This window comes from Pollachius pollachius, assembly GCF_949987615.1.
Source record: "Pollachius pollachius genome assembly, chromosome: 18".
Classification (NCBI taxonomy): domain Eukaryota; kingdom Metazoa; phylum Chordata; class Actinopteri; order Gadiformes; family Gadidae; genus Pollachius; species Pollachius pollachius.
In genome coordinates, this window is record NC_136951.1 from 14,106,368 (window position 1) to 14,130,939 (window position 24,572).

General features: G+C 47.4%; 2 protein-coding genes across 2 annotated transcripts in view; both read left to right on the plus strand.

Annotated features, from left to right (window-relative positions):
- The first annotated feature begins 89 nt into the window (after nucleotides 1–89).
- abcd2 (ATP-binding cassette, sub-family D (ALD), member 2) lies at nucleotides 90–16,620 on the plus strand. The gene is made up of 10 exons (XM_079756142.1): nucleotides 90–1,196; nucleotides 2,133–2,313; nucleotides 3,654–3,775; nucleotides 7,834–7,999; nucleotides 8,560–8,654; nucleotides 8,898–9,043; nucleotides 10,624–10,769; nucleotides 11,788–11,872; nucleotides 12,439–12,564; nucleotides 12,968–16,620. The coding sequence occupies exons 1-10, from the start codon at nucleotides 255–257 to the stop codon at nucleotides 13,170–13,172; spliced, it is 2,214 nt and encodes a 737-aa protein (XP_079612268.1). The 5' UTR covers nucleotides 90–254; the 3' UTR covers nucleotides 13,173–16,620.
- Nucleotides 16,621–18,234: 1,614 nt separating this feature from the next.
- LOC307089812 (kinesin-like protein KIF21A) overlaps nucleotides 18,235–24,572 on the plus strand; it is a gene marked incomplete at its 5' end in the record, with an annotated part of 43,292 nt that continues 36,954 nt past the window's right edge. Inside the window, 1 exon segment of the mRNA XM_079756242.1 lies at nucleotides 18,235–18,278. Coding sequence (XP_079612368.1) covers nucleotides 18,235–18,278 — 44 coding nt within the window.

The window sequence follows — 24,572 nt, forward strand, 5'->3', positions numbered from 1 at the left end:
AATCAGCCGCAGGCAGAGGCGCAGCCCCGGCCAATGAAACGGCGCGACGGTGCAGCGCAACAGCGGAACGACGTTGGGAAGCAGGATGTAGCGGTCCGCGGTGCAGGCCATCTTCACGCCGAAACATCAAAGCGTATTCTCCTTTTGCGTCGCATTTCTTTCGTATGATTTCCCCATTTTTCACTCGTTTCCGATCGATAGCACGCGAGGACGACTGAACCGCGCGGTATTCGTGCACCGGGATCGGGAACAACATGTCCTATATCCTGGACGCGGCTTCTAAAGTGAAATGGGACCGTACGACCGCCGCGAAACGAGCCGTGGTCCTGGCGGCCGCCGCCTACGGCATCAGGACCCTGTATCCCATCATCTGGAAACGGGTCTCGAGGCGGCAGGGCTGCAGGAACAACACGCAGGTCTCCAAGGTGGAGAACGGCTCAACGGCTCTGGTGGTGAAGTCCTTCGCGGAGCCCAAGAAGAAGCCCTCCCCGGAGCTGAACGCTCTGTTCTTCAAGCAGATCCTGGACCTCCTCAAGATCCTCTTCCCCAAACTCCTGTCAAAAGAGCTGGCCTTGCTGTCGTTACACTCCGTCGCGTTGATCTCAAGGACGTTTCTGTCCATATTCGTGGCGAGTCTGGACGGGAAGATCGTCAAGTCGATCGTGGAGAAGAACCCGCGGAACTTCATGCTGCAGCTGATGAAGTGGCTGCTCATCGCCATCCCGGCCACCTTCGTCAACAGCGTGATCCGCTACCTGGAGTGCAAGCTGGCGCTGGCGTTTCGCACGCGGCTGGTGGACCATGCCTACCGGACCTACTTCACGGACCAGACCTACTACCGGGTCAGCCACATGGACGGGCGGCTGGCCAACCCGGACCAGTCTCTCACCGAGGACGTCATGATGTTCTCCCAGTCCGTGGCGCATCTCTACTCCAACCTCACCAAGCCCATCCTGGACGTAGTCCTCACGTCCTACACGCTGATCCAGACCGCCCGCTCCAGGGGGGCTAACGCCACGGCGCCCACCCTGCTGGCCGGCCTGGTGGTCTTCGCCACGGCCAAGGTGCTGCGCGCCTGCTCGCCCAAGTTCGGGAAGCTGGTGGCCGAGGAGGCGAACAGGAAAGGGTACCTGCGCTACGTGCACTCCAGGATCATCGCGAACGCCGAGGAGATCGCTTTCTATGCGGGACACAACGTAAGCAACTCGGTCCGATCAGAAAGATGTTCTTAAAAGAGTGGGGTGTCCTATCTCAACAGTGGTCACCAGTTAGTATCCTACCTAAACAGTTGTCAACAGTTAGTAGATCTTTAAAACCCTGATTGTGTCTAGTTACGCATAGTTAGTATGGCTGTATGTAGGTCACTCTGAGCAGTTGTTTACACATGAGTGATGTTGGTACAGGAGGCTGCAGAGCAGGAGAGATCCCTCCAACCTCTCCGCACTTTATTACTTTATACACAAGCGAAAAGGTTTTTGTAGAAATTATTACCTATTAACTCTTTATTGAAATGGGAATCCAACTTGAACGAACCTTTCCCGAAATAGGTAAATAATAAAAAAAAAAAACATTAATAAATACATAATGACAACATTAATAGAAGAGAACAGATGAAGGGTAATGCTTCAGTCCCAGCTGAAAGGTGCTGGGTTCAATCTCTCATTTCCAAAGCAACGCAAACAAAACCACCGCATGGAAACCCTCATAACAAAGCAATAGCAACAGTGATAGTATTATACAAACAGCGGGCGGCAGAGCGGTTATGCTTTCATACCCCCAAACGAAGGGTACTGGGTACTATCCCCACGCATGAGCAGGCCGGTATCTAAAGCCACCGTGGGTGAACGTGCGCGATGACTGAGGGGTAAACAGTCAGGAAGGGGTTAAACCGTGTCTCTCAGGGGGTTAAATGGTCTCTCTCTCTCAGGTGGTTAAACTGTCTCTCTCTCAGGTGGTAAACTGTCTCAGGTAGAGATTTGTCATCTGATGTCTGAGTGGTTAACAGTCAGGAGGGGTTAAACTGTCTCTCCGGTGGTTAATCTGTGTGTCTCTCTCTCAGGGGGTTAAACTGTCTCTCTCCCAGGTGGTTAAACTGTCTCTCTCTCTCCGGTGTCTCACTGTCTCTCTCTCAGGTGGAGATGCGGCAGCTGCAGAAGTGCTACGCGGCTCTGGCCGACCAGATGAACCTCATCCTGTCCAAGCGGCTGTGGTACGTCATGGTGGAGCAGTTCCTCATGAAGTACGTGTGGAGCGCCGCCGGCCTGGTCATGGTGGCAGTGCCCATCATCACCGCCACCGGATTCGCCGACATGGGTGAGAGCTTGAGTCCGATTGGTCGGATCGACCCCCGTGGTGATCGGAGAATCCTTCAGGCAATGACCCGATCGTATTGAGGGAATGCAGTTGTTGGTTGGTCGCCTGGAAGTATCTTGCCATTGCATATCAAATCATTGTACACAACATTATCACACAGTCTGAGATCCAGGAAAGACAACGAATTCAAGTCAAATCAAAGGTGTGGAGCCCTTAATCCCAGCAACAGTCTCAAAGGGCTTCACAGGCCCACAGTACATGACACCCTAACTATAGTATTCACCTAAGCACTCTAAATGCTTGACTCCCGAAAGGGGATTCCCCTTGAGAAGGAACACAGCAGAGGGTTTCCTCCTTCAGGGACGGCTTTGATTGCCATTCAACCTATATCCAACCTGCGTTCTGTATTCTCACTTTACTGCCCTGCACTGATCATTTCATCGCAGTTCAGGAGTTGTAATTTGATGAGCTCAATCCCAGGGAGCATGTGGTTCGCACAGTAGAGGTTTTGGGTGTGATCTATTTAACAAATCTATTCAAATTTGATGTGTTGATATCAGGGAGAGGGACGCATAGGCAGGCCAGGGGTAAGGTTAGACGTTTTGCTAGACTTCCGTGGTCCAGTGTTTCAGGTTTATTCACCATATTGTCGTACACAGTTATACAATACACTGACCGCTGTACACAGGCACAGTGGGCAGTGACAGGCTGGCATCCTTCCACAATCAGGTTGTTAAGTCTGATGATGCCTGGACACTTAGTAAACGCTTATATTAAGGGTTGATTAAAACACTAAACAATGTAAATAATCTGCAGGATGCTAAACTGTAAGCGTTCAAGGGGGAACCCTGAAGGATTCTCCTAAACTGTGTTATGAGTTTAAATGTATTTTTTTGTGGTAGAAACATATTGCATACATACTACAAATCATTGAGTATTAGGGATGCCTTACCTGCTACTCACAGCGGAAACGATAAGTAAATAACCTGTAGTATATGACCAACCAATTGATAGATAATAATCGTAAACAAGCAGCAGTTATCACTGCAGGTGACTTAAACGATTTGTCCGTTTATACTGGGGCTGTAAACGAGACGGACGTACCGGAGTCAACTATAGCTTGTCAAGATAACCATCAACTATTCCATTACCATAAATCTGTCTCTCTCTCTTTCTCTGTCTCTGTCTGTCTGTCTCTCTCCCGCTCTCTGTGTTGCTCCCTCTGTGTCGGTCCCTCTGTGTCTCTGTCTCTGTCTCTTTATATCTCTGTCTGTCTGTCTCTTTATGTCTCTCTCTCCCCCTCTCTTCCTCTGTCTCTCTATGTCTCTCTCCCTCTGTAGAAGTGGTTGACGGCCCGGTCCAGGTGATGGTGAGCGAGCGCACGGAGGCGTTCACCACGGCCCGTAACCTGCTGGTGTCCGGTGCCGACGCCATTGAGAGGATCATGTCCTCGTACAAGGAGGTGAGCGGCGGCGGCCATGTTTGAGCCACTTCAATTACTTATTGGTCCATCCAGCAAAATAATGTCAAGGTACAATTATACCTGACATTTACTGTATTAAAACAGGGAGGCAAAGCAGACACTTGCGTTAGAACAGGCATGCAATCAAACAATATGAAAGCGCAGACATTATGAGAGCAAATGGTCCATAAGTAGAAGCAGTGCCAATGTTTTGGGTTTCCACATGCGCTGAAAGCAGCATCAGTTTCCCCCAGAGAAACTGAAACTAGTTTTATTAGAGTGTTGTTACTGCTGTTAGGACTGCTTTCACAAAGTGATAATATCTACTGTATCTGTTTCTTATCTTATGTGTATCTGCTGGGAAGGAAAGTATTTAAATTGGACACAGCAGGCGTAGGTATGTTTTGCTGAGATTAGATCACCAGACCTTTTAATCAGACACAGAAGCATGTGTATTCAGAGTGTTATAGCTGAAAGGCTCACAGCAGCAGTAGGTATGTACAGAGGTTAGTGTGACAGAGGGGAGGCTAAGGGGTGACGGTCGCAAGTCAATACTCCTTTCACAGGAGCAATGACCTGGAGTCACCTTTTACCTTGAGGTGCATCATGGTCCATCATTCCGGTGTTACAAGAGGCATTAAGTTGCTGTACTATAGTCTATGCAGCAGTGTTCAATTTAAATCAGTGTTATGTGAAATACTAATTTCTTCATACATAAACCGAGCAGAACAGCAAACCTGCCTAATGCCGTCAGAATGGACCTTTTGTCTGGAGGTCTGTAAGAGGATTGGGCTGCGAAAGGAGGTCTGTTCTGTTTCTTTCTTGAAGTGCATGTGTTAGTTGAATACAGTAGTGCGTACATTGTTCTTGTTACTAGCTGGAAGAATAAGGCCCATCGTGTGGACTGGATGGTTGTTAGCCACACATGAGTGTGAAACTCACTTTAAGGTCACCTGGGTGCAGGCAGAGCAACATTCTCATTGAAACAGTGAAGTAGAGGTTTCATAATACATTTAGGTAAATTAAGGTCAGGGATAAAGCAATGCATCGTGGGAATTGGATCAAGCTGGAAGGTCCTGGGGTCCATCCCTCTGCAGGCTGACAGCAGGAACCTGAACACTGTTGGCCCGTATCTGAAGTCATTCTGCTGGTGGATCTGGGTGGGTGTGTCAGGGCAGCGTGTGATTTCATTGATTTGATGCAGGAGAGATCCAACCTGTTGAGCTGCTTCTCTGCCCTCTGCTCCGAGTCACGATGCAAAACACAGTAGCCCGGGGCGATGAGAAGGGCGGGCTGTGTTGTGTGTGTGTGTGATATGTGTGTGGATGTGAGCACGCTCAGTGCAGGGCTGTAACCACAGACTGGGCTGAGGCGTGTGCCCATGGCAGCAGAGTTACACGCAGGTAGCGAAGGGACGCATTCCTGAAGCAATGTGTTCTTGCAGCACCGCATGCCTGGCTGCTGAGTCTGGTGAATCACATGCACGGCGGGTGGGGCGAGTTTGTGATTGTTATGCTTTGTGAATGTGTGTGTGTTTGTGTGTGATTGTTATGCAACATTTTAAGGTGTGTGTGTGTGTGTGTGTGTGTGTGTGTGTGTGTGTGTGTGTGTGTGTGTGTGTGTGTGTGTGTGTGTGTGTGTGTGTGTGTGTGTGTGTGTGTGTGTGTGTGTGTGTGTGGTAGAGCGAGACAGGTTCCGGCGAGGCTGTGTGTTGTGGTAGTGAGACAGGTTCTAGGGAGTGTGTGTTGTGGTAGAGAGACAGGTGTTAGCGAGGGTGTGTGTTGTGGTAGCGAGACAGGTTCTAGGGAGTGTGTGTTGTGGTAGAGAGACAGGTGTTAGCGAGGGTGTGTGTTGTGGTAGTGAGACAGGTTTTAGGGAGTGTGTGTTGTGGTAGAGAGACAGGTGTTAGCGAGGGTGTGTGTTGTGACTGACACTAGCTTGTCCGGTTGGGATAAAGTGCTCCACCCTGGGCCCTACACCTTCCATTACGCGTGGATCCTGTAGAATAACATTGTCGCCGCTCCACATATTTGCTGGGCTATTGTGCTGCAGACTACAGTCACAAGACACACTGAGGTGTTGTTTGCTTGGCGGCTTTAATACATGAAGTAACTTGTAAACAGCGACCGGTCAGCCCCGCGCGTGTGTGTGTGTGTGTGTGTGTGTGTGTGTGTGTGTGTGTGTGCGTGTGCGTGTGCGTGTGCGTGTGCGTGTGCGTGTGCGTGTGCGTGTGCGTGTGCGTGTGCGTCTGTGTCTGTGTGTGGGGGGATTTTTCATTGGGGCTTGAGCTAGCTCTGATTAATCCTCCATCTGTTGATATTTAATGGCCACACACATGCACGCACACCCACATGCATGCACACGCACGCCCACAAGATACTGGAGAGCTTGTTGACTACATGCACATACTGTACGTCATGTGGCGAAGGCCATGGAGAAAAAGCATGGACGTGCCATTTGTATTCATGCTCAATATTGAGTCCTAAGCCAGTGTGGGGCGTGTGAAAACATGCTTCAGATGTTCTCAGCCTCCAGTGTTCATGCTGACATCATCCTTCCTTCCTACGGCTCACCGTTTTCTCTGGGACTAGCAAGGTTGTGTGAGTGAGATAAAGATTCAGGAACTTTATTCATCAGATACAGGACATGCACTGAAGTGAAAGTGGCAGAGCTATATCAGTATCTACAATAAAGACAATATTTACAGTCAAAAGAAGCAACACTATGTGCAACAGGGGTAGGTCTTGATGTAAGTTAAGGATCTGTGAGAAACATTAAAACATTAGAAAAACATGTGTGTGTGTGTGTGTGTGTGTGTGTGTGTGTGTGTGTGTGTGTGTTTGCCTGCGTGTGTGTGTGTGTGTGGGTGTGTGTGTGTGTGTGTTAGCACTAACAATCTCTAGTTTAACCCATTCCCTGTATACAACAAAGATGGCTAGGGTAAAATGCTACATGATGTTGACTATTTTTAAGTGCAAAGACATACAGCATACAATTCTGTTTACTAATAGCTGTGCGTATGTTTACGTACAATGCATGCATAAAACGTTTCTCTCGTCTCTTTTTTTTGTCTTTAAAAGAAAAACACACAAACATGGTGTTTGAGTTGCACTTCAGAGTCAAACTTAATCTGGTATTTGTTCCAGAGTATCGTCTGGTCTCAGAAAGCCCTTTGATCAATATACCAGAGCAACTGACATGTCCCCAGTCACATGTGACCATGCAGGACGCCTGCTGAGATGTTGGTTCCTCATGAGAAGGCTGAGTCAACAGCCTGCGGCCCCCTCACTCAGTTTGTCTCCCATTGTTTCTCTCTTTGTCTTTCGAGTGGGGTTTGTAATCCTTCTTTCCTTGAAGGTCCCCTCTTCCATGCAATGGTTTGTTCAGTTGTATAAATGTGAGCCGTTATATTTTTCCGTTCCATCTGTGCGGAAGATTTGTGGCAGTGTTGGTCTAATAAGTAGAACACAACTCGAGACATTTATTGCTATGGTATTTCAATATTTGTCTTGCTTACTAAAATGTGCTACTTGACTCAATGTTCTAAGGGGCTCATGAGCCAATGCATATGGTGTCGTTATAACGTTCACATAATGTCTTTCAGCATAATCTAACACAACACCGGTATTTATCAGTACAATTTAACGTTTGACTGTTGTGTGTTTTTTGGTTTTGTTATTTATCTTTGTCCCGGTCAAATCAACAGCTCTGTACTTAGTTATCTGTACTCTCAATCACTCACTCTTTATCTCTCTCTACCACTCACTCACTCACTCACTCACTCACTCACTCACTCACTCACTCACTCACTCACTCACTCTCTCTACCTCTGTATCTCTCTACCGATCACTCACTCACTCTCTCCTTCTCCCTCAATCACTCACTCTCTCTCTGCACCTCTCTACCACTCACTCACTCTCTCTCACACGCGTGCGATAAACAAGATAAACCCGGTTACTTCGACCCGGTTACTTCGACCTGTGCCATCACGGGGTCACGGTGAGCTACCGGTCGATGAAGTTGCCGTGGATGACCTTCCACCCCGTGTGTGTATCCAGGTGACGGAGCTGGCGGGCTACACGGCGCGTGTGCACAACATGTTCCTGGTGTTTGGGGAGGTGCAGCAGGGCGTGTACAAGCGCTCCGAGGAATCCACCACCGCCACCGGCGCCGAGATGAAGAACAAGCCGTCGCTGCACATCGAGGGCCCGATGGAGATCAAAGGTCAGCGTCAGCCTGAGCGTTAGCGTTTGTGTTAGCGTTAGCGTGGGCAGACCCTGAGATTATAACAAAGTACTAGATACACACACAATGCATTCGCATTAGATGGAGATCAAACAAATGCACACACTCACACACGGCATTAGAAAGAGATCCCACACACGGTCGCACAAAATATGAGCGTTAGATAGAGCTCACGCACGCACACAGACACTTGACCAACACCGTACACACACACACACACTGACACACACATTGACACACTGGCACACACGCACTGGCACACACACACACACAGGCATTAGCATGAGATGAAGATCTCTCACACACACGGCTTATCAGCTGTGTTCATTTGCATAACCAGATCCCGTGTAGATACACAGACCATGTTGACTGTCTTAGGCGAGGCAGAATATGCTGGTTAGGATGTTTGACACTGAGTCCACATACGCTAATAGCTAATGACGGGCGCTAGTGACGCTGTCCTCTGGCTGTCTGAGACCGCAGGGATCGGTGAATAATTGTGTGTGTTTGTGTGTGTGTGTGCGCGTGTCTCTCTCCAGGTCACGTGATTGACGTGGATCAAGGGATCGTGTGTGAGGACGTCCCCATCATCACCCCCAACGGAGACGTGGTCGTCTCCTGCCTCAACTTCAAGGTGGAGCTCCTTATTCACCTTCTCCTTCTCCATCTCCTCCCTCACCCTCCACCTCCTTGACCCTCCCCCTTCCCCCTCCTCCCTTTTCCTTGACCCTCCTCCTCATCCTCATCCTGCTCCTTCACTTCCTCAACAATCACTTGCATCGCTTCAACTTGCTCCTGAATAATCGTGTGTGTGTGTGTGTGTGTGTGTGTGTGTGTGTGTGTGTGTGTGTGTGTGTGTGTGTGTGTGTGTGCGCAGGTGGAGGAGGGCATGCACCTGCTGATCACCGGCCCTAACGGCTGTGGGAAGAGCTCTCTGTTCCGCATCCTGAGCGGCCTCTGGCCCGTCTACGGGGGCGTGCTCTACAAACCCTCCCCCAAACACATGTTCTACATCCCCCAGAGGTGCACACACAGACGCACACACCGCACACCGCGCACACAAACGCATCAATGCAAGGACATGCGCACACGCAAGGACACGTCCACGCAAGGCAAGGACGTGAACACACACACACGCGCATCCATGCAACTCAGAGAACGCGCACTCTACAGGAGCATACACTCACACACGTACGTAGGGGGCGGTTAGACGCGTTCTTCTCCCATTCAAGTCATGACACTGGTGACACGCAAACCAGGTGCATCGTGGTTATGTCACATGTCCTTACCGTGTTCATGGCCGGGCCAATTCTGGACTTCATGGACACTTCTGCAAATGCGACGCTACAGTGGGATAAAGGTCTAGACATAACAGAGCAGCGGATATTGGGGAAGAGAAACCATCGGTGGCTTCAATGTTGGAATGAAACCACCTCACCCAGCTAGACTTAACTATACTCAGGAGAGCATAGCGGTTTGGTTGTTTGACTCCCAGATGAAAGGATTCTGGGTTCCATCCTCAGTGTCCGTCCCCCGAAGGCATCTTTGAGCATGACACCCTCACCCCTACCTGCTCCGTGATGACATGTATCTCAGTTCACTGCAAGTCACTCAGGTAAAATCCTTTGATAAATGACTATGAACCAGTCCTCAACTTTGAAGAGTAACGTGACCCCGACCAAGCTGTCAGCCTCCTGCTGTGTGTGGACCTTTTATAGAACTCACTTGGAACATGTAACTGTACTGCAAGCATTAACTCACTCACTCACTCACTCACTCACTCACTCTCTCACAGTAGACACAGTATACACACAGTGCATACAGTATAAACACAAAACATACTGTACTGATACAAGACACGTCCTGGTTTAGGAGACCATGCCCTCATCCGGACCAAACTGTGGCCATAAAAAGCAATGTAGCATGCAACCAGAAGAGGTACAGCTGGGAAACAGTGACATAAAAGTGCTGTACTTCCACGTTTCTAAAGCCTTTCACAATGCAGTCTTCCCCTGCGCTGCTACTACAGTCCTCCCCTAACTGTGTGAAGAGGGGAACATAACAACAAGGGGGAGAGCGCAGAGCAGAGGCAGGAAGATGAGTTTGAATCTGAGGAGGTTCACAGAAATCCTTAAGCTGTGTTCGGTCAACAGAACCAAGGGTATATTTTAGAATCTGGCGCTGCCTGCAGGCACGCAAGGGAAAACCAACCAACCATCCCCAGCTTCCCACATGGCCTCCAGCAGAGACAGCAGACACTGAACATACCCCTCCCCCACATCGCCCCCCCCCCTCCCAGTCCGGCTGAAACGGTTTGAAGATCCATGTTGGGACCGCGAATCACGGAGCAGGTCTTCTCAGAACAGCCTGTATTTAATCTTCCACCACGGCCCTTTAGCTTGTACACAAGGGGGCAGCATAGCGCATCGGACCCCAGCTGTACGTTAACCAACGAGCAAATACGCAAACGCCATCTGAAGTTGCCAAATGTTTGCTTCCGGGCATGTGCTACGTACCAGTTGATCTAACGTGTGTGTGTGTGTGTGTGTGTGTGTGTGTGTGTGTGTGTGTGTGTGTGTGTGTGTGTGTGTGTGTGTGTCCAGGCCCTACATGTCGATCGGCTCCCTGCGGGACCAGGTCATCTACCCGGACTCCGTGGAGGACATGGAGGAGCGGGGGCTCGGGGACCCCCACCTCGAGGCCATCCTGGACATCGTCAACCTCAACCACATCGTCACCCGGGAGGGAGGTAGGAGGAGCAGGGGGGGGAGGAGGAGAAGGGGGGAGGGGGGGGGGGAGGAGGAGCAGGGGAGAGAGGTAAAAGGAGCAGGGGGGAGAAAGGGAGAGGAGAGGGAGGAAAGAGCAGGGGGGAGAGGGAGGATGGAGAGAGATGGAGAGTGCAAAGGAGCAGGGAGGGGGAGCAGGGGGGAGAGGAAGGAGGAGCAGGGGGGGAAGGAATGAGCAGGGGGGGAAGAGAGGGAGGAAGGGGAGGGCTTTTGGGAGGATAATGTCCTCCCTCCCTTGTCTCCCTTGTGCTATCGCGGCATAGCCAGCGTCTTTATGTTGAAGACCTCTATTAAACATTGAATGTATTGGCTATAGGTGTGAGCCAACTCTCCCATCAATGATTCATCTGGTCTGGTCTACTCTATGGGACACCTAATCTAATCCACACTATTCTTTCTATGGACCAGTTTGACCTTTGACCAAAGTATCCCAATCATCAGATTATGAATACGTCTCTCTGGAAAGTTTGTCTGAGGTCCAGAAGTCCTACTATGTTCTTCACACCTTCTGGGGGTAGACAGCAGCTGTAGATGTTGGATGATGGTGACCTCTGAGCTGAGGTTAGATTATGGTGACCTCTGAGCTGAGGTTAGATGATGGTGACCTCTGAGCTGAGGTTAGATGATGGTGACCTCTGAGCTGAGGTTAGATGATGGTGACCTCTGAGAGGTTAGATGATGGTGACCTCTGAGAGGTTAGATGATGGGGACCTCTGAGCTGAGGTAAGATTATGGTGACCTCTGAGCTGAGGTTAGATGGTGGTGACCTCTGAGCTGAGGTTAGATGGTGGTGACCTCTGAGAGGTTAGATGATGGTGACCTCTGAGAGGTTAGATGATGGTGACCTCTGAGCTGAGGTTAGATGGTGGTGACCTCTGAGCTGAGGTTAGATGATGGGGACCTCTGAGAGGTTAGATGATGGTGACCTCGTTAGATGATGGTGACCTCTGAGCTGATGCTAGACGTTCTCTCTCTCTGTAGGCTGGGACGCAGAGCTGGACTGGAAGGATGTTCTCTCAGGAGGAGAGAAGCAAAGGATGGGCATGGCCCGCATGTTCTACCACAGGCAAGACACACACGCACACACACACACACAAGTGAGGATGTAGCAGGGATTGGGGGGGAGCCATTGGTTTTTGTCGTTTGTCTCTCTTCCATTGAAATCAACCATCGTCTGCCAATAGCCTCACAGATCAGACGGCAGTGGAGCTGAATGTCCTCTAGCTTCAGGTTGGTTTCGGCCAATCCTACTGCCAGAGACAGTTACATTAAAATTTGTTAAACTTGAATTGATAACAAATAATAATTTGTTATGATCATGAACATTTTTTCAACTCTTATTCATTCATGCATGTGCATACACACAAGGATACACACACACACATCAACAACATTCTTAATTGAATGACTAGATTGCTGGGGCTTTAACTCTTGGCCGCTCACAGTAACAGGTTACAGGTTGTGTTGGCGCCCCCTACAGGCACAACACTGTGACTGCTGCCTCAAGCTTGAAGTCTAAAAATACCGAAGTGATGACAGGTATCGTGATTAAGCAGCATGTCATTAATTAATTGTGTGTGTGTGTGTGTGTCTTTGTCTTTCTCTTTGTGTGTGTGTGTGTGTGTGAATCAGGCCGAAGTACGCACTCCTGGATGAGTGCACCAGCGCAGTCAGCATCGACGTGGAGGGGAAGATCTTCCAGGCCGCCAAGGATTCTGGCATCTCCCTGCTGTCCATCACACACAGACCCTCTCTCTGGTGAGACCTCTCTCTCTCTCTCTCTCTCTCTCTCTCTCTCTCTCTCTATGTCTCTCTCTCTCTCTCTCTCTCTCTCTCTCTCTCTCTCTCTCTCTCTCTCTCTCTCTCTCTCTCTCTCTCTCTCTCTCTCTCTCTCTCTCTCTCTGTCTCTGTCTCCCTGCTGTCCATCACACACAGCCCCTCTTTCTGGTAGCTCCTCTGTCTCACTCACACACAGACACAGCCCTCTCTGGTAAGACCTGTCCCAATGTCCTCCACGATCTCCACCTCTGTCACTACATCATCTGTTCCCTTGTATTATGCTCTGCTCCATTCTGGTGTAGTGTATAGTTTTTGTTTGCTCGTAGCACGTTGTATCAGCATGTCGGAGGTCGTTGTCCTTACCCATGATGCCTCCCAACAGGAAGTACCACACCCACCTGCTGCAGTTTGACGGCGAGGGGGGCTGGCGCTTCGAGCAGCTGGACACGGCCACGCGCCTCACCCTCACGGAGGAGAAGCAGCGGCTGGAGTCCCAGCTCGCCGGGATACCCAAGATGCAACACCGGCTGGATGAGCTCTGCAACATCCTGGGGGAGGACTCAGTGCTGAAGACCGCCCACGAGTGACCGCCCGAGAGTCATCCCTCCTCGTCCTCCTCCTACATGCCTACTCTCTCTCTCTCTCTCTCTCTCTCTCTCTCCTCCATCCCTCTCTCTCTCTCCTCCATCCCTCTCTCTCTCACCTTCTCTTATCCTCTCCATCCAGTATTACCCCGTCATGTTTTGCTGTGTTTTTCCTGTTTTCTTTCTCTTTTTTAACACCGTTTAGGTTTTTAGAGTACGAAATATTTAATCTAGGATCCACAAATGTTTTTGTGATCGTTTTCAATGGCGTCCGTTTGTTTTTAGCACTTTAGGTTTATTTTACCGTTCCCTGGTGGGGCTTGTTCACGATGGATGGAACATGGGCTGAGTTTGGCAGGAAGCTATGGAAGTTTAACAGGAAGTTGATGCTGAGTTAAGCAGGAAGTTGTTCTCATCCACCATTCGACAGCCTCCAAAACAGTATTTGTCGGTGCCGATGTGAGGGTTTCAGGCCGGTGGATTTAACACGCCTATTAGGAATAGGATTTAGAATTTCTGAGAGCATTTCTTTTCCAAGTGCCTGGTGTCCCCGCGGTAGCCAACGTGTCTGTGCGATCCTAGGTGACAGACACAGGGAACGACCTTTGACTTATGAGAGTCATTGGGTCGTCTGTTTAGTCCCGTTCCTCGTCGACGTCGGAAGCGCCTCACTTTCAGTAGATGGGATACACTCGCCCAGAACAAGCTTTTTATTTTAATCAACAGCCATATTTGATTTACATATATACTTTATTTTGTGTATGATTGGTTATTTTAAATCTTGAAGACCAGTTCTCGAAAGCATACTAAATCGACAGCAAATCTCCACCCGGTGGAGAGCTGTACAATCCAATCCTTAATCCTGATTGGTCGATTGACGGGTTTCGTTTGACCTTCAACCCGTTGGCTGATGTTATGAACCTTTTTTTTTTTACTTTAAATATGACATATGTTGCTTTGTTGACATGCAGGTGGCAGTTTTACCATCGTCAGTGGGAGTAGATCAAATCAAATAGATTAAGTCCTATAAATACGATTGGCGTTTCCATGTTGGCACAAACGGTTGGTGACAGAAACAGGAAGAGAGTGTGTGGAGAAGTTCAGTCTCCTCGTTGCTCAGGAAGGAGGCTCCACTGAGCTGGCGACAGCAGGCAGCCATTTTAGGTCTGTTGTTGTTGTGAGGCTGTTTATTTCCGGTCTGTTGAACGAACACAACAAGCTGAGAGGGGCCGCTTTCCATTTAGGAGGACGGCAAGATGGCCGCTTTGTCTGTCACTCCTTCTGTCGGTCTCTTTTACCTTCTCACTCTGGCTCTCACACACTAGCACTACACAAATTTTGATAGGATAACTGTTGTAGGACCACACACACACACACACACACACACACACACAGACACACACACACACACACACCTGCTGCTGCTACGTTCTCCGTATCGACAATGAAACCCTTATTGGTCCATCTGACGGTCTAACTGTCTGATCCCAGCTGTTTTTGATATTTTTGTTGTTTGGTTCAACTAGGGTAAAATCCCTACCACACATCGCTGGATATAGAGATATAGGATATATATTGTGTGGTATAAATTGTGTCTATGTCCTCCCTTCTTCAATACCCGTGTTTATTTGTAAACAAAGGTCAGGGTGGACTGGCGAGGTATCTTTGTTCAGCGGCACTTGGGCAGAGGCTGTAGCGGAAGGCTGATGGCCTTCGATCGGTCCTGATGCTGGAAGAATGAGAGTTTAGTTGGACGTTGACGTTGTCAACCTGTTTTCCTACCAGCTGTACTGAGATCTGTGGTCTGAACCACAACTTGTTTTTTTCGGTCACACATTTCAATTGGTTACTCGCCTTTTAGGTAACTGGGAGCTGTCGCACATGTGTATGTGTATGTGTGTGCTTAACCCTCACAATCTGTGGTTGTTTCCAGTGCAGAGGGTGTTCGTGATGTAGGAGAGTATCGCTTCATCCGTGTGTTTATGAATCAATGGGTCTGCAGCACTGAACTGTGTTCCTGCAGACGAGTCTTCATGAAAGGATCGTGGACTTCCCCCTCTTAGTTTATCGATTGATGAATAACAGTGTCTCTGCTTCCTATTGGTCGAGCCTTGTGATTGTTTGAAGTACATTTCATAGACTGAATGATGACCTGTTTACGACGTAAAGAGTTTTAAAGTACTGTACAGTGTCATAATCACAGATAACCAATCAAAGCGAACGTGGAAGGGTTCCATCACTCTGATTTCAAACTCCGTTAGCTTTGGCTATCAGAGCCTGAGCATGTGATGGACATAACCATCACAGACTGTGGGGTCGGTGGACCGAACCATCACAGCCAGAGGGTCCAGTGGACTGAACCATTTGAACACCACTGATTTACAAAGTTCCACAACCACTAGCACAATCTGAGTGATAATTATTTAACACAATTACTTATATGGTCTCTTTTTGCCTTTTATGTTTTTATTCTTTATTTTTTGTTTCTAAATGTGAAAGTAAATATGGGAATAAATCAATAAACCTAAAATAAGTCTCAAGATGGAGGCTCTTGTAGAGAGACAGCTAACAGTTTGAACCCACTAGCCTTGGGTTTGAGCTGAGACATGAATGTTGATCTAGTTTGAATCAATAGGCTGATTTCTGTGGGAACATGTATTGAACCTGTGTGGTGAGAATCCAGATGGGTAGATGACCATATCTGGCCAGCTTAGGAGAGGCCAGTCCCACACCGGGTATCTGTGAACATAGAAGTCATTATCGTGGTTCCATGACCACTGACCTCTGGGTATTTCTGGCTGATACTCATTGCCAATAAACATTTTTAATTTTCTAATTGATCGGTTGAAGAATAAAAAGCTGGATCTGATTGTCTTTCTACCCTGTGCTTGGTCCTTGAAGTGGTGAGGGGTTTGGATTCACAATAATTCATTAATCCAGTGAACTGATTAAAAACAAGTCTGTATATTTTTCTACTTTTAGGGGTTGATATCGATTCTCTTTTAATCTAGCTGTTAGTATGTTTTTGTTTTTGTTTAATCGGTTTCTAGAGAAGCTCAATCGCAGCGAAGATAATGTAAGATATTGTTGCGGCCACTGGCCTACGTTTACCATGACGTCCTTACTAACGAATATTGATACCACTGTCAGTTTCATAAGTAAGAGATCGAATGTATCCGATGTGTATATTAAACCTTATTAACTGAGGTTTAGTTTCATTTTCTATGACTTTATTAACAATGCATGTTTTCTTTTGTAAGTATGAGTGGTACAAATTATATATTGTGTGTGTGTGTGGATGAGATTATATATTAAATGCTGGCAGGTTGATGAAAGAGTAACATGGTATTATAGTGTTGAGAGAGAGTGGAATAGACTAAAAATAAAAACACAAAAATAAGGAAATGTAATTTTTGGCTAACTTGAATTAAAGACATAACATTCATTTTGATGTGGGTGAGTCCTCTGGCATCTCTTTCCATCTTATTTGACTGTTTATGAGGCTGCTGAGGGTTGCTCTTACTGTGAAAGATTTATTTTTGTGTTCAAATGATAAATGAGACAGTGCAGTATCCCTTTGGTGTCCTCTGTGTTAGTCAATTATCCTTATTTAAATTACTATAAAACAATACATCGGCTGCTCATTCAGCTTTTGTCAAAGTTTGTTGAAAGCTTTGTCGAAATAAATACAATTAATTGTTAAAATATGTTGTGAGAAACCAGCCAGAGAGACAAAGATTCATGAAGTCTCCCATCCCTCCCTTCAGGCCCCCCAGAGCCACGGCTCTCTAGAGCTGCGCCCGTAAACAAGTGATTAGCTCGCTAGATTTAGCATATAGCTCTGCCTAGCCTTAAGACTCCGGTCATGCGCAATGAGGGCAGTGGCAGAGTGCAAGCAGGTAGGCGGGTAGGTAGAAAGACTAGACAGACAGGTGCTAGGTGGACACTGCTTCTAAAATAAAGCGCCCAACCTAAATTTAAAGGCCTAGGGTGTGATGGCACAGTGTGACCACACAGTGGCGACACATCATAATGTTCTCAACAGACGCCTTTCTTTGTTACATAATTTCGAAATATATTGAAACCTAAAAATAGGTTTTATTTAAATTAATATTATTTGATAAAAAAAACATTTTTCACGACACCTAGCCAAGAAAGCGCTGGATCGCATTCAAACCTAGAAACTTATTTTTTAACAGACATCACGTTTACAGACAAAGACAATGGACCCTCAAATATGAGTCTACTAAAATGTCACAGGAATATGTGATTGTTTTTTAGCAGATGGTTTGTATTGAAGTCTAGATAAGAATGCAGGGCCCACAAAGTGGACCCCAACATAGCCTGTTCATAAATAAATACTCTAGACTCAGATTTTCCGTCAAATAATCTGTACAAATACTATTTAAAAAAAAACATAACATACGCAAAATTCAATTCAATTCAAAAAAGCTTGTTTGGCATGAGAAACAAACATTGCCAAAGCGGGTGAACAATAAAGAAGTCAACATATAAAACGATAAATACAAAATAATGCACAATTAAATACTCAATAAAAATGAAAATGTGGGATCTGCTAAAAATGTCTGTATTTCCTTTTAACGGGAAAATTAAAGATACACTTTAAATACACAGTATTTACAAACACACTGAGCGAGAAGGTCTTCAGGACTGATTGGTCTGCTCAGCTCCTCTCCTCATTGGTCGGTTCTCCTCGGGGGGCGGAGCTTGGTGACGTCGTCTGTCTTCGGAGCCGCGCGTCAGGATCCGGTCAAGTGTACAACACCACTACTCCCTTCTGCGCTGCAGGTGATATTCCCGTGGAAATGTGTGGGTGCTGTGGGGCCAGCTGTTAGGGAAGCGATCCCCACCTGAGGAACTGGATCCGGTCTGAGCGCCTCGGGTCGCAGCATGGCTCGGGTCTCCGTCCCCCGGCTCCTGAGAGGCTGAGGAGGCTGAGGAGGAGCCGCTCTCCTCCAGGGACCTACGCGCACTAAGCCGATCAAGAAGAGGTGAAAGCGAGGCTATTTATAACCGGGAGAGTAACCCCACCTCAGGCGACATCATGGCGGGAGGACAGGACGACAGCAGCGTGCGGGTCGCGCTGAGGTAAGAGCCCCCTTACCCCCCTTCTGTGCCACCTTAGCCGCCTTAGGTGAACCCCTATAAGAGCCACCTTCGGAGCCCCCTAGCCCCCTTAGGAGCGACCTAAGGTGCAACCGTAGCCGTCTTAGGTGGCCCTTTATAGGATCCCACTCAAGAGCCCCGTTAGGAGCCAAGTTAGGTGCACCTAACGCGGCACCTAGGATTTAGGTGCACCCTACCCTCTGGGTGAGGTCAGAGGATGCTCCCCGTGGTCGATCCTCTCCGCTGGTCCACTTGTTATACCGCCGCCGGTATTGTTGTCCTCCACGTTAACACACGACGGTCAACAACCTTACTTATGTTAAGATATGATCTTGTTCTGCGGTGATTTAGACCAACATAGGATTTATCACACAAGAATGTCATCATGTTCCCATAATAATCCTCAGATATCACTACATAACCCTTTTGTGATGATATGCCTACCTACTCATAGAGCGGTTTAATGTTCACTCTAAATTATTAACTGAGTTCGTTTTTAATATCTCGGTTACAACTCATTTATGACTGACGTGATGTGCCTGACGTGCTGTAGTTGAGACAGCGGTTCTGATCTTCTATATTGGCCCCTGCGCACGCAGCATCATGGTACTACGCCACACACACACACACACACACACACACACACACACACACACACACACACACACACACACACACACATACACCCACCGAAGGGAAATGAAACTGTCTTCCTTATGAGAAGGAATGATGGCTTTAAAGTTCAGTATGAGAAAGCATGAGATCACTCTGGATATAAAGCTGATAGCAAAATAATAACAATGTATGATAAACTCTTGCACCAACAAAGTGTGTGTGCGTGTGTGTGTGTGTGTGTGTGTGTGTGTGTGTGTGTGTGTGTGTGTGTGTGTGTGTGTAAGACTAGCTGAAATGTCATTTGAGCTGGATCAGTGATAGGACAAAGACTGCTCTCACATTTCTCTCTCTCTCTCGCTCTCTCGCTCAGACTTTGACCTAGAGCTGTTGTTCTCTGTTGTGTCTTAGTTCTGTTCAGTTAACCAGTCGGCCAAATAGCTGACTAGCCACGAGCTACATAGCTCTCTCACTATAGCACAGAGAGAACATTACCAGTGCATCGGATAATGATTATCAAATCATGTTTCAGCATATTCCTAAATAAGTTTTAAGGTATGTTTTCACCTGCACGATTGAACAGGTATACGGAACGCACAGACACGCAGACAGACAGACAGACGGACAGACGGACAGACAGACAGACTGAACTGTTGGTTACACAACAGACCGACCCAGAGAGTGTTTTGGAAACATGAGGCACAAATAATATTGGGGCCCCGCCCACTTCCCTACTTCTGTCATTTGGTTGGACTGTCAGTCAATCACTCTCTCTGTCTGTTATTTACCTTTCTCCATAAATCAGCTTTGTTTTGTAACTGACAAATGTGTAGTTTTAGTAGTGTTTTACCCCTACTGAAACACAAATAGGCTTCACACTGTTTTCAACTCACAGCCCTTTTGACCTTTTCTATATATTCTCTCTCCCGGTCTCTCTCACTCATGTCTGTCTCATGTCTGTTTTCTGAATCCTTTGTTATAAGATTCATTGTGGATCTAATCCACTTGTCCTCCCTTTAATACGCACACACACACAAACAAACATTTACACACAAACCAACACACAAAAACCAACACAAACACAAACCAAGGCACACGCCACAAACAACATTTTTTAGAGTCTGATCATGAATTGCATAGTGTCTGACTTCTGTCTATCTTTATGTCTGTCTCCCTGCCTTTCTATCTGTCTGTCTGTCTTCATGTCTGTCTCTCTGTCTGTCTCCCAGACCTTGTATCCCCAGGCTTGTTGGGATAGTTAGTTTTTCTTGGAATCCCTCTCATCATGGTTCTGAAGACACAAGTCACACCAGCGTGACGCTACCATTTATCAAAGCTGTCACGACCCCCCCCTTCATAAACCATCTCCTCTCTGGATGGGTTTGAGAAACGTTAATCGCCGTAGCAACATCTTAATCACCACACAGTGCTAGACAGGTGAGCTCATCACCTTCAGAGTCAAAACACCTGAAGTGCTTCAGGATGACAGCTCTGTCTGTCTGTCTGTCTGTCTGTGTCTCTCTCTCTCTCTCTCTCTCTCTCTCTCTCCCCCACTTACATTAGCGCCCTCACTGTGTTTGTTTTCAATAATAAGCTAGCAGGTTGCTAGCCACACAGAGCCTGTCCCAGCCTGTTAGCCTAATGCTATTGGTTGGAGATGCTTTCATCTTCCCTTGGTGGCTTGGAGATCCTTTATAGCGGGCGGGCCCCCCTCCAAGCCGTCTCCTTGGTGATGACAGCTCCTGAGGGGAAGACAATGAGGGTCTGTGTCGTTCCACTGTCCACCTCCAGCATTTACCATTCGGGATCTAAACCTAGCTTAGCTGTAAGAGGCCGTCTTCAGTTAACCAAACCATCCGTAACAATGCAGCAAAACTTTCCGTTAGCCTCGTGGCATGATTGCCTCAGTCCTATTTTAAGGTTCATCATGGATTTAGTGTCAATAATGCCAAAGTCTAATAGCTGACTTAAGCAAATAGGGATTATGGAATGTAAAAAACACTCTGATTGGCTCCGGATATAGCCAACTAGGCACAGTGAATCAGCAGCGTTACTAGAGTAGAGTTAGGTTAGGTATCACAATGTGGCCAAAATATGACTCAAGCATCTATGCTATGAGGCTAACGATTTGTGACTACATAAAGGTTTGTAGACCAATGATGCATCATTCAGATGTATTAGTTTAGCTATGAGCTTGGTTAGCTAGTTTTACTCTGCTTTCCAGTAGAACGTACTGGCGACCCAGCAGCCTACGAGCGAACTGAGCGCGTGCAGCCATGAGTCGGACGGAATGCTCTCCGATGCTGAGTGACATGTGACCTCTCCCCGAAGCAGTTACATAATGCAGCTTTAAAATCTAGATGTATAGTGTGTTTCTGAGTGTTTCTTATATCATAGCTGCTTAGGGCCACAGCTGTTCATTCAGGGCCGATCATTCAGGTCTGTGTGATGATGCCTTCACACATGACATAACTCAGATGGTGCACAGGACACACACATACACATTTACATATGCATATGCATATACATACACATACACATACACATACACACAAACACACACACACACACACACACACACAGACACTCACATTCATGCAAGGCAGGGACTTGCACACAGCGCACACACACATCCATGTAACGCAGAGGACACACACACACACAGACTTTGTTGTGTTTGAATGGAGAAATGCTTTCCTTTATTTAGACGGTCCACATGTATCTTCTCTTGATGTTCAACCTGTTTGATGTGTTTTGTCTGAAATCCTTTTACCTCAGAGCTCACAAACAAAGACGATGCTCGTCTTTGTTTGTGTCATCAAAGAGGGGAGAGACAGCGGATATCAATGAATACAGTTAAAAATACCAGACAGTCAAAGACAAAAAAAAACGAAAATGCTTTGTAGTTAGATTCATCCAATAATAAAAAAATAAAAAAATAAAAATAAAAAACTCTGTAGTCACTCCGGAATGAATTCATGTATGTTTCAGTTTCAAACCAGTTATGCTATATTGTTTTCTTTGCTTCAGTAAATCCAGCATGTTATTGTATCCCTTATCCTCCTTATCCCTTATTCCTTAAAATTAATTAATTATTGAAATTCATTAAAATGATCTCTTTCTGACTTAGCCGGTCGACCCCTGAGCAAGGCAGTGTGTAGCGGTGTAATCCCACAGGAACGATTCAAGCGTCTCTGCAGTTTGTTTGTTGTCCGTGTTCCTTGAAGGCTTTCGTTAATTATTAATGAGAGGTTCTGATTACCCGGAGGAGCCTGCTGCCTCATCATGATCCGCAGGATCACCAGTCTCTGGCATGACACTCCTGTCAATCAAAGGCATGTCCCGCCCCCTTCAGAAGCACTCACACTGACCCACACCTGCTTCCTGTGTGTGCGTGCGTGCGTGTGTGCGTGCGTGCGTGCGTGTGTCTATGTGTCGGGGGGGGCAAGAGTGTGTGTGTGTGTGTGTGTGTGTGTGTGTATGTGTGTGTGTGTGTGTGTGTGTGCGTGTGTGTGTTATTCATAATAAATATTCATATTAATGAATTTAAGAGAATTGTTATGCAGATTAACTGAAGGCCTGCCAGCTGTGGCTACGTGACCACGTGGTTGTGTCATGTGACCTGGGTCATGTGACCCTCCACTGAGGAAGTCATCATTAGTACAACGTGTATTTACTGTATCGCCTTAAAGGTACAAGCTGGGGTTGAGAATTGTATCTTTGTTTAACTGAGCATGTGGTTACACACACACACACACACACACACACACACACAGTGTGGGTCAGCCCCCTAGCTGTTTATTGGCACAGACTTGTATTTGTATTAAATTGAATGTGACATGAATTAGGTTCAACCATTTTGTCAATTCCTTCATGTCTTTTTTTTCATGTTCATTTTAAATTGAAGTCTTCGCTTCAAAGGTGGCTGCCCTTAACCTGTGTGTGTGTGTGTGTGTGTGTGTGTGTGTGTGTGTGTGTGTGTGAAAGGGAAACCTTTGTTTCCCTTTCACACACACACGATGCCAAAGACGATGCCAAACACTTCCCGTCTGCTGTCGTCCATTTCCTTCCCTTCATCGCTTTTGTCTCTTTATGCTCTGGGAAGCTAGGAGTAGGACACACACACACACACACACACACACACACACACACACACACATACACAGACACACAACACACAGGTTCCCTCTGGTTGAGTGGAGAATAGAGAGACTGAATTCATAAATAGCTGTATAGGGCGCACAGGTCTGTAGGATAGAGTTGTCTTGGTGGACATTGGCTTGCATTCTGTCTCCCTGCCTTTCACTGTCTCTCTCTCTCTCTCTCTCTCTCTCTCTCTCTCTCTCTCTCTCTCTCGGCAGTGATGCTGGTCATAGTCTACCAGGTTGTGTTTGTGTTGTGGTTGTTGTTGGGGTGTTTGTGGTCAGGTTTCCGTTGCTAGTTAACTCCTGCGGTAGTCAAAGGCGTCTCCGCTCTGTTGGGACAGTAAAGGACTCAGGTCTGCTGCTGGACGCTCTTCAGATGACCTCAGGGGGGGGGGGGGGGGGGGCTTGCTGGTGTCATCAGGGGGCAGTGTGTGTGTGAACAGAGGCTCTGTTCTCTGGGCCAAGTCCTGCTGAGTCACCGGCTGTCCCTGCTCTCCAGGTAGGGTGGGGTCACCGTGGCAACCAGGTTGTCCTGGTGGTGGCTGGTTGTCCTGTTGCCCCCCCAACCCCCCACCTGCCCGCCCTCAGCAATTGGCCAATTGTCGGCAGACAGGGAGCTGATTGGCTGGATTTCAAGAAGAGAGAGTGGAAGTCAATAGGGCTGGGGTCAGTGGAGTCGCCACGTTGATGGTGATGCGTTTTTAAAGGTGCGGTATGTACAATGAGGTAGCCTCTAGTGGTGAGCTGGCAGATTGCAACCCACTGAATCCATCCCAACCTCACCCCTCCCTTTCTAACGACTGCAGTGATAGAATAGGGCTCAAACTAACACTATTTAAAACATACTTTTCTGCCGAGTTCAGCTTTAATATATTTTTATATATATCAGTGCCTCGTCTCATCTCTGTTCTGCTCTGGGCTTGATGATGATGATATCATCAACCTATTTACCAGAAGCCGCTCTGTCTCATGACTGCCCATGACAACGTTGGTTTGATCACAAACAAACAAACAACATTTCACACTGCCTTATTTTCCTCTGAAGTAGTGTTTCTCCTTTTCCCTCCTCTCCTTTGTACTCCATCTCTCTCTCTTCTCTCTCCTCTTAGCTCTTCTCCTCCTTTCTCCCTTCTCTCCTTTCCCCTCTCAATTCCCTCCTCTGTCCTCCTCTCTGTCTCCTCTTCCCTCCTCTCTCATTTCTCTCTCCTCTCCCCTTCTCCTCTCCCTCCCTCTCTTCTCTCTCTCTCCTCTCTCTCCTCTCTCCCTCTCCCCTTCTCCTCTTCTCCTCGCACTATACAGGTCCCATGACTACTTAAAAGACCTAGTTTGACCCCCAAACAAACACTTTTTTATTTATACCACTCTAATTTCCTGCCCATTCCCGACAAGACATCTTCCGATCATCTAATGTACTCGTTACTCGCTCGTTTGATCCCGGTGTATCTGTCCCTCCTTGACCTGGTGTCTAATCGCTCCCCTCCTCTGGTCTGGAGCCAACAGGGGGGTCTTTGTCAACACG

Coding starts and splice junctions, on each gene's coding strand:
- abcd2 (XM_079756142.1), top strand. CDS start 255: ATGTCCTATATCCTGGACGCGGCTTCTAAAGTGAAATGGGACCGTACG. Junction 3,776..7,833: donor TCATGTCCTCGTACAAGGAG/GTGAGCGGCGGC, acceptor GTGTGTATCCAG/GTGACGGAGCTGGCGGGCTA. Junction 10,770..11,787: donor CATCGTCACCCGGGAGGGAG/GTAGGAGGAGCA, acceptor CTCTCTCTGTAG/GCTGGGACGCAGAGCTGGAC.